Source organism: Symphalangus syndactylus, chromosome 1 (genome assembly GCF_028878055.3).
Source record: "Symphalangus syndactylus isolate Jambi chromosome 1, NHGRI_mSymSyn1-v2.1_pri, whole genome shotgun sequence".
Taxonomy (NCBI): domain Eukaryota; kingdom Metazoa; phylum Chordata; class Mammalia; order Primates; family Hylobatidae; genus Symphalangus; species Symphalangus syndactylus.
The window spans coordinates 96,443,273-96,452,744 of NC_072423.2; the positions used below are offsets into that span (position 1 = coordinate 96,443,273).

The 9,472-nt window shown below is 56.8% G+C and overlaps 1 protein-coding gene across 2 annotated transcripts; it reads right to left on the reverse strand.

Moving 5' to 3' along the window:
* Positions 1–70: 70 nt before the first annotated feature.
* On the reverse strand, positions 71–5,101 carry ACY3 (aminoacylase 3). 2 transcript variants are annotated; one of them, XM_055270235.2, is made up of 7 exons: positions 5,023–5,101; positions 4,315–4,570; positions 3,202–3,397; positions 2,797–2,890; positions 2,555–2,662; positions 2,270–2,379; positions 71–459 (listed from the first exon to the last, which is right to left on the reverse strand). In XM_055270235.2, the coding sequence occupies exons 2-7, from the start codon at positions 4,548–4,550 to the stop codon at positions 244–246; spliced, it is 960 nt and encodes a 319-aa protein (XP_055126210.2). In that variant the 5' UTR covers positions 4,551–4,570; positions 5,023–5,101; the 3' UTR covers positions 71–243. The 2 variants fall into 2 exon arrangements, with proteins under 2 accessions (XP_055126210.2, XP_055126219.2); XM_055270244.2 differs by lacking the exon at positions 71–459 and adding an exon at positions 759–792.
* Between the last annotated feature and the right edge of the window lie 4,371 nt (positions 5,102–9,472).

The following is a 9,472-nucleotide window of genomic DNA, read 5'->3' on the forward strand; positions in this document are numbered from 1 at the left end:
TCAACCTCCCTTCCTCCATCCACTTCCCCAGCCAGAGAGGAGCCGTGCAGGACAGAGGACACAAACCATGGACCTCTGGACATCTTCCATTTTATAGACTGGGAAACTGAGGCCAGGGGTTGGGGAGGCCTGGCAAGGAACATGGTGCATGGTAGGTGGCAAAAGGGACCTTTGTGCTCAGAGCTGTGCCTCAGGACCCATAGTTCAGATGGGAAGACTGAGGTTGGGGAGGTGTGGCTTGGGTTAGGAAGCTGGGCTCGGGTCAGGGGTCAGCGCGGGCATGGCAGGCACGGTGAATGTGAACTTCTCAGTCTGGACAAAAGCAACGCCCTTCTCATAGTAGGCAGCCTCGTTAATGAACATGGGGTACACCGTGGACTCCCCCTCATAGAGCAGGTCCTCCCCACTGAACATCTGGAAGATGGGAGCACCGGGCTGCAGTGGCTGGAAGTCTCGGTCCTGGGAGGAGAGCCAAAGGCCAAGATTGCTGGGGCCACCTCTGCCCTGGCCCCAGAGGGGGGCGACCCCAGCTTGGCACCCAAAAGATGCCCCTCATTCATGGCCTTTCCCACCCATGCTTCACTTCCTTAATCCATATGACGGCAGGTCTGGTGAGATACCAGTCTGCTCTGTGTCTAGAAATGAAGACACAGGTCACCTTGGGGAGGCATGTGCCCATGTGGAAGTGGACCCTCATGGATACGGGCACAGGTATTGAAGCTGGAGTTCAAATCCTTGCTAGCTGTGTGACTGTGAGCAAGTCACTTAACCTCTGTTTTTCAGCTTTCTTGTCTGTAAAATAAGGATTACAATATCTCCTCCTATCATTCTGAAGTTTAGACTAAACAGGTTAATAGTGCTTAAAGCAGTGTCTGGCACACAGTAAGTACAATATGATTCTTTATTAAATAAATTTTGGCTGGGTGCAGTGGCTCACGCCTGTAATCCCAGCACTTTGGGAGGCCAAGGTGGGTGGATCATGAGGTCAGGAGTTCAAGACCAGCCTGGCCAACATGGTGAAATTTCTCTCTACTAAAAATACAAAAATTATCCAGGTGAGGTGGTGAGCACCTGTAATCCCAGCTACTTGGGAAGTTGAGGCAGGAGAATCACTTGAACTCAGGAGGCGGAGGTTGCACTGAGCCGATATTATGCCACTGTACTCCAGCCTGGGCAACAGAGCAAGACTCTGTCTCAAATAAATAAATAAATAAATAAGGTCAGGCACAGTGGCTCATAATCTCAGTGGCCTGTAATCTCAGCACTTTGGGAGGTCGAGGTGGGCAGATCACTTGAGGTCAGGAGTTTGAGATCAGCCTGGCCAACATGGTGAAACCCCATCTCTACTAAAAATACAAAAATTAGCTGGGTGTGGTGGTGAGTGCCTGTAATCCCAGCTACTGGGGAGGCTGAGGCAGGAGAATCGCTTGAACCCAGGAAGCAGAGGTCACAGTGAGTTGAGATTGTACCACTGCACTCCAGCCTGGGTGATGAAGCAAGATTCTGTCTCAAAAAATAATAATAAAAAATAAAAAATAAAATAAATTTAAAATTGTAGGAGGAGCCACCCAAATTGACTGTTATGACTTAACATCTGCAAGGTAGCTGGGCATGGCTGGATTAAGACCGTCTAGCCCTAAACATGGACAGGATGGTGCTGTCTCCATTTGTAAGAAGGTAACTCCTCAAAATGAAACTTCAGGGCACAAAAGGCCACAAGACTGCACCAGACCCTATTCAACAATGACCCTTTGTGGCAGCAAGCAGAGCAGCAGCCACTGGGTTCTTCCCAGGCACCCAAGGGAAAGGTGTGGAAGCAGGATTGCCCAATCCTGGAACATTCAGGAAGGTAAGGCCTGCAGAGAGACATACTGCCGACAGGCATGGGGATGCTGGAGGAACCAATTGAAAATCAGAAGAGAGTTTTGTATTTGCACCTCCAAGCAGGTGAATTGAGTCATGCCTGCTCCACGTCCCCTCCCTCTGCCTTTTACAGCCAGGGTAGGGTTGTCTCCATCATGCCCTCCACAGGAGCTATGGGGATCACTGTGGCCTCTTGTGCTAGGCCTGAGTGTAGGGTTCCAGGGAAGGCAGCAGGGCCAGGGGAAGTGGGATGGTAGAGCCCAGCCTCCCATCCTGCTCCTCCACCCGAGATACTGGTGAGCTTGTGGGAGGTTTGGCTGCACCCTCTGGGATTCAGTTTTCCTTGACAATCCTCCTCCCCAAGGCTGTGGCCCCAGCAATCACCCCCCACCACACACACACACACCTGCAGCTGAGGATGCACAGTGCCTGCCAGGTTCCCGGCCTCAGTGCGGGGGAAGTCCACGACGCCCACGGGTCTATAGGCTTCCATCTCAAAGGCAGGAAAGGCCGTACCTGTGTGGGAGGCTGGGTGTGTGAGCCCATTCCTCCCTCCAGGCTAGGGGACAGACTGGGCCGTGGGGGGACCTCAGGGCTAGATCCCAGCCCGCCTGTGGGCCTGGCTCCCCAATCCCGGAGCCAGGCCTGCTCTTCCCCAGACCTGTTTCCCGAAAGTCCCCCGGGGTCTCACCCTGGTTGAAGAGTTCAATGAAGTCCAGAACTGTGGCCACCAGGGTCCTCATCCTAGAGAAAATGTCAGCCCGCAGCACACCCTGTGGCTGGGGGCCCAGCTCCAGACCTGGGGACCAGGAAGCAAGGGGTTAGGCAGGTGCAGGACCCATATACTCCATGAAGAGGCCCCGCCCCTTGGTGCCTGGCCCCACCCCTCCAACCCTCCTGGCCCCGCCCACTTCTCGGAAGGCTGCGACCCACCCAATCCATTTTTGGCCACGGAGTCCAGGTTGTAGCTCTCCTCCCCAGACCGCTGGTACAGGAAGACCTGGCAGGACAGCTCGGGGTACTGCAGCTGAGGGCGAGAGAGGCAGGTTAGGGGCGCAGGCCTACTTGGGAAGGGAAACTGAGGTGGGAAGGTGTTGCATGGAGGAAACACAGGGCACCACCCTCCTTGGCCAGGTCTCCCTCTACCCTCTGGCAGGGTGGTGGAGGGGGTACCGGGGGCCTGGAGTGCTGGCGAGTGGCAGACCCCAGGGACTGGAGCCCAGGGGATACTAGGCCCGGGGAAGAGGGGCTAAGCAAAGGAGGTTCCAGCATTGACCCACCTGCCCTCCCTCCCTCCCTCTCCCCTCTGGGGGGCTGTGTGCTGGGGGCCGGGGCCACCTGCAGATGGCGGCACAGGTGCATGGCAAAGACTTCGTGGGAGGACTTCGCGATTAAGCAGGTGCCCACGTTGGCCGTGGTGTTGTGCAGGTCAAGGACAAAGTCAAACGCCCGGCCCGAGGCCTTGGGCCCCAGCAGCTGGTTCAGCTCTCGGGCTCTTGTCACCTCGTATGGGTCGTCCGGGGTGGGCCTGGAACTGTGGAGACGGGAATGGGGGACACCGACCCCCACAGTCTCAGTCAGTCTTCAGTGGTTTAAGGGGGAAGGGGCAGGGGCCCTGCAGGAGCCACTCTGAGCAGCTCAAGGGCTTTCCCTTCAGCCGTTGTGGCTGTGTCCACCCCTGCCCATGGCCCTCTCGGCTCTGCACTTCCCGGTAAAATCCAAGCCCTCAGCCTGGCCTGCCCTCCCGCCTGCCTGCCCACTTGCCTGCCTCTCATGCCCTCACTCCAGCCACGCTGCCTGAGCACTATGCTGGTCTCAGCCCCAGGCCTGTGCTGTGCTTGCCCCTCCCCTAGAAACTCCCTCTCACCTCTCTTCCCCTGGCCAGCTTTTACTCAGCCTTTGGGGCTTGGCTGAGATACCATGGCCTCCAGGAAGCCTTTCCTGACTGCTCTCAGCCAGGTTAGCTGCTTTGTGTAGCCCCCGGCCCTGCCTTTAGCCTCCCGGGTTATGGTTGCCTGGTTCTTCCTCTGTCTCCCCATTAAGCTTGAAGCCAACACCTTGGTCCTATTCCCCATTCTCTCACCTGAGCTGGCCAGAGCCTGGCCTGGAGATAGGACTCAGTGACTATTCATTGGAAGGAGGCATGAACAGTGGTCAGGGCACACGACAAGTAAACATGGCCTGTGGTGCTAATCTGAGGGAAGTGCTAGGTCTGGGATGCCCAGAAGAGGTCCTGAACCAGCTTGCAGTCAGGAAGGGCTTCCTGGAGGAGGTAACATCAATCTCGGTTTCTCTAAATGTTCGGTTTGTCCCCGTGGAGGAATGGGCCTCATAGGCTGAGGGGAAGCAGGAGTGAAGGCAGGGAGGGCCCTGCTGGTGGCTGGAGGGAAGGTTTGTGGTGGGGACTCGGTGCCCAACTGCCTGGGCCAACCTGGCGGCAAGAGCACTCACTTGAGGAAGCTGCTGGTGAAGGTGCGGTTGAGGTCGTGGTCCACGTAGCGGCGGCAGCCAGCTGTGGCTGTCGGGTTGGCCAGCACAGGCACAGCGGAGAAGCTGGGTCTCTGCAGCTCTGCGGGGGCCTGCAGCCAGTGCCGGGCCAGGTAGATGCCCGACATCTCGTTGCCATGCGTGCCCCCAGTCACAGCCACGCGACGCAGGGGCTCCCGGGGCACAGGCAGTGAGCACATGCTGGTGTGGGGTGCAGAACCTGGGAGTGGGCATACTTAGGAGACCCCGGCCCCGATGCAAGGGACCCGGGCTCAGAGCAGGGATGGCGGTGGGAGACCACACAGGGCAGCTGCCTGTCAAGAGGTGTGGCCGGCTGGGAGTGTCTCAGCTGTGTCCCACCTGCACCCCCAGTGGCCGTTTCTCTGAGGAGACAATTTTCCTGCTCCTTTGGAGAAAAGAAGTTTCTTTTTCCTAAATTGAGAAGAGGGGCCCAACTGTTCAGGAAGATGGGTTCACCAAGGCACACTCCCTATAGGAAGAGGACTGCGCTCCTTTTTATAGACAGGGAAACTGAGGCACAGCATGGGGAGTGGAAAGTGTCACCAGAGTTCGCTCTGGAGTGTCTGGGTTCTAGGCAACAGCCTTGCCTTCCTGCCTCTCCTGTTTGCTCCTCCGAGCTGGTGCAGGGGTCTCAGGGCAGGGGGTACTTACCTGCTGATGCGGATCTGGGCTTCCTGGGCCACCAGGACTGGCGTCTAACTCGCAGACAGGCTGGTATTTATGGGCCTGGAGATCCACAGATGGGAAGTTCTGTGGCAAGCTGGCAGACAGCAGGGGGCGGGTGGGATGGGCTGAGGTTCACGCAGCCAAAGGTCGGAGTGCTGGGGTCTGCTCCACTGCCCCTGCCCCACCCGCCCCACTCTGCTACTTGTGCTGCCATGGCCCAACGAGTCCAGGTCCTGCGGGCAAGTTCCTGCCCCTGCCCTTCGTCCTTCTGCTGGGCCCCAGAGGGGCCACCTTCCTTAACACTACTAAGAGGTTCACCTGCAGTGGGGTGGTGACTTGGTTTTGGTCACCACCAGAGCAGGCTATTGAAAGTTACTATAGACATGTCACCTTGATGGCCACCAAGATGACAAGCTGCCCCTCCTTTACCACCTTGGCAACATGCCTCTGTCCTTGCAGCCCCCAGAGGGCTGTGGTCACTCCTGAGTCACCCTTACCCAAAGGTGCCATGTGGAGCCCCAGTTTTACAGCTCTTTGTTGCTTTAAGCAAAATTTCAAAATGTTTGATCTGGGATTTCAGTCATTTTCAAGGACAGTGTAACTCAGATGACTCGCTTTGCTCTGTTTTGGAAACGACCCTCAGGCTCATTTTATAGATGTGAAAACTGAGGCTCAGAGAGATGTCTGCAGGCACACAGAGCCCTAGAGGCAGGCTGCAGGTGGCACACAGAGCCCTAGAGGCAGGCTGCAGGTGGCACACAGAGCCCTAGGGGCAGGCTGCAGGTGGCACACAGGGCCCTAGGGGCAGGCTGCAGGTGGCACACAGGGCCCTAGGGGCAGGCTGTCCGGGGTACACAGAGCCCTAGAGGCCGGCTGCCCACAGGCACACAGAACCCTAGAGGTGGTCTGCCCAGGGGCACACAGAACCCTAGAGGCGGGTCACACAGAGCCCTAGAGGCAGACTGCAGGTGACACACAGAACCCTAGGGGCGGGGGTGTTGCTGTTCAAGGGGACACAGAGCCCTAGAGGCGGGCTGCAGGTGGCACACAGAACCCTGGGGCGGGCTGCCCACAGGCACACAGAGCCCCAGAGGTGGGCTGCAGGTGGCACTCAGGGCGTCCAGTCTGGCTCCATCCTCTCCTGCTGCCTCTCAAGAGCAAAGTGGGGAGGGATGAAGGTGAGGTCCCCTGCACTCAGCCCTGGGGCCTCTACCTCCCACCAGCCTCAGCTGTCTGCTGGGAGGAGCTGAGGCCCCTCCAGAAGTCACTGGGGAGTGAGGCAAGCCACTTCGCCAGGGCCTGCTGGATGCCAGGTGCTGGGACCCTGAGCTGGAGCTTCCCCCAGGCATCCGATCCTAGGCCTTCTTTACCACCACACTGGGTCTCCCCGGGCCAGTCCAGCCCTGCTCCAGATGCCAGGCCCACCAGCCTGGGGGGCTCTGGGTGGCCAGGACCCTCTAAGTTACACCCTCTTGGAAGCTGCCCCAGATCACACTCAACTCTTTGTGGCCTGGGCTCTCCTGCCCTCCACACCCAGGTCTCCGTGAGCTCAGAGCATGGTGATTGTGGAGACAGGGGATTTGTCATCCTGGTTCCCATCAGGGCAGCTGGGACCTTGACAAGGTGTCAAGAGGGGTGGATGGAGTGTGAGGCTGAGCCCTCAGCGGGCCGGGGCTCCCTATGAGCCCCCTCCAGGGGCCACTCCTCCTGGCACCTGGAGCCTCAGCAAAGGGAGGGCAGAGACTGCCATTAGGGGGCCATGCCATGCCATCGACTCCTGTAACCGGCCCAGCCCTGGGGGCAGCTGTCACTGGCTCCATTTTGCAGGTGTGGACTGAAGCTCTAGGGGTTGGGTGACTTGACTGAGTCCTTGGCAGATGGTGGGAGAGGGGGTCAGCAGAGGAGCCTGTTGGCCTGGGTCTGCTCCCTCCTTGCTTGGGGTAGGGGTCTCAGGGACCCCCATGCTGCTTTATGAGTCCCAGGCCATGGTCTTTGTTGGAAGGCCCACCCTACCCCCACAGAGGCTGGGATCCTGCTGACTCGGTGTGGTGCCTCTCAGGAAGGAAGGGCCTGCTTGGCAGACCTAGCTATTTTGGGGGCTTCTGGGGACCAGGGTGCTTTCTGCCACGAGGTGCTGGGCCCCCAACTTTGGGGAGAACAGAGTAGGGGTGCTGGAAAGTTTCACTTCCCTTGGCTGGGGTCCAGCTTCTGCATTTCAGTGAGTGTTTATGGAACAGACGGGGGCCAGGAGCCCATGCAGGAGCTCTCAGAAACAGCAGCCCCCAGTCCCGGCAGTGTGTGTGCATGTGTGCATGTGTGTGCATGTGTGTGCATGCATGTGTGCATCTGTACACGTGTGCGTGTGCATGAGAGCATGTGTGTGTGTGTGCACGTGGGCGTGAGAGCATGTGTGTGCGTATGTGTGTGCATGTGTGTGAGAGTATTGTGTGCCTGTGTGTGTACATGTGTGCATGTGTGCATGAGAGCGTGTGCATATGTGTGTGCATGTATGCCTGTGTGTGAGCATGTGTGCGTGTGTGTGTGTTGTGTGCACACGTGTGACCTGGCTCTGACCCCACCTCCCTGACAGGCTGTGTGACCTGGAGAGATTCAGTGCCCTCTCTGGGCCTTGGCTCCACCCTGCGAAAGTCCTGGCCAAGGGCAGCTGTGGGGAGTGAGGAACAAAGGGCGGGCACAAGCTTGAAAATGGGCACATGGAGACCCCAGCATGAGTGAGGGCAGAGGATGGTGGTGTCATGGGCATCATCACTGGGGCCAATTTCCTCACTGCAGTTGGGGAAACTGAGACCCAGAGAGGGGTCAGAGCTGTGGTGTCCCCTGTGTCATCATCCAATTAGATCATTGCCTCCCAGCATCACCTCATTGCAAGATGCAATCAGATCACGCCTCATTACCCTATGCTTATAAAATCTGCCCCAGCCCTCAGCTCGGGGAGACACCGCTTTGGGAGCTGTCTCGGTGTTCTCCTCACTTGTTGCAAGAAATAAAATCTCCTGTTAAATCCTCTTTAGTTGACACCCGCCAAGCAACTGAGCCCACCCATCGTGTGGGTAACAAAACTCTGGTGACCCAGATGGGGCCTACTGCGATTCTGATCCTAACTCCTTGAGGCTCACTAAGGTGAAGCAGTGGGCACCTCCCCCGGGCAAACTCACCCACGTGGCCCCAGAGGGTTGAGGGGGACTCCTGGGGATCTTCTGCTTGCTGCGCGGCCCGTGGGGCTGTCACTCGGCCCTACCCCCGAAACAGAGGAAGCAGCTGCCTGGAGCTTTTGTTCGGCGCTGCTCCTTCAGGGAAGAAAGTGGACTTTGTCCCGTGGGTTGACTGAAAGGGTAAATTCTTTGGATCTAGCAGTGGGATCTCTAGACTTCAGCGCAGGGCACCTCTGCTTTCGGTTTCTGTCTCTGGCTCTGCGTGTCCTGGGGGATTGAGAGGCATCTCCGGCCAGGCCAAGGGCAACCCGGAGCTGGGCAGACAACAGTGGGACTAGTTTGGGGAATTCTTTCTTTTTTTTTTTTTTTTTGAGACAGAGTCTGACTCTGTCACCCAGGCTGGAGTGCAGTGGCGCGATCTTGGCTCACTGCAAGCCCCGCCTCCTGGGTTCACACCATTCTCCTGCCTCAGCCTCCTGAGTAGCTGGGACCACAGGCGCCCGCCACCGCGCCCTGCTAATTTTTTGTATTTTTAGTAGAGAAGGGGTTTCACCGTCTTAGCCAGGATGGTCTCTGTCTCCTGATCTCGTGATCCGCCCGCCTCGGCCTCCCAAAGTGCTGGGATTACAGGCGTGAGCCACCGCGCCCAGCACGGGAATTTGTTCTTTTTTAGAGAAACAGAATTTTTCACAGGAGGCTGAGCTGCTCCATCTCCCAGAGCCCCCGCTTGCCATACCCCAGGTTACCAGAAACAGGAGCTCTGCCATTTGATGAAAAAAATATTTTTTTCAGATAAATGTTTTTATTATATTATCACACAAAGCAGGTAAAGTTGTATATATACACATACAACTTTTTACAAACGTGATCATTATGTACAAAGGCTAGAAGGAAATATACAGAAAAATATGTATTAAAATACTGCGGTTTTTTTCATTATTTTATAAGATACTCTACAAAACATTACAATGAGGTAGGACTATTTTAGTGCTAGAGAATCTCATTAAATGAATTTGTTCAAGAGCTTCTTTGTCAGCTGGGTGCAGTGGCTCACACCTGTAACCCCAACACTTTGGGAGGCCAAGGGGGGCAGATCGCTTGAGCCTAGGTGTTCAAGACCAGCCTGGGCAACATAGGGAGACCCTGTCTCTACCAAAAAAAAAAAAATTAGTGTGGGCGAGGTGGCTCACACCTGTAATCCCAGCACTTTGGGAGGCCGAGGCGAGCGGATCACCTGATGTCAGAAGTTTAAGACCAGCCTG

What these genes read in the sequence shown, in the direction of transcription:
- ACY3 (XM_055270235.2), bottom strand. Translation starts at nt 4,550, where the DNA reads ATGTGCTCACTGCCTGTGCCCCGGGAGCCCCTGCGTCGCGTGGCTGTG. An exon ending in CATTGAACTCTTCAACCAGG is followed by an intron (nt 2,380 to 2,554) that starts GTGAGACCCCGG and finishes CCTCCCACACAG; the next exon opens with GTACGGCCTTTCCTGCCTTT. An exon ending in CTGTGCATCCTCAGCTGCAG is followed by an intron (nt 460 to 2,269) that starts GTGTGTGTGTGT and finishes CTCTCCTCCCAG; the next exon opens with GACCGAGACTTCCAGCCACT.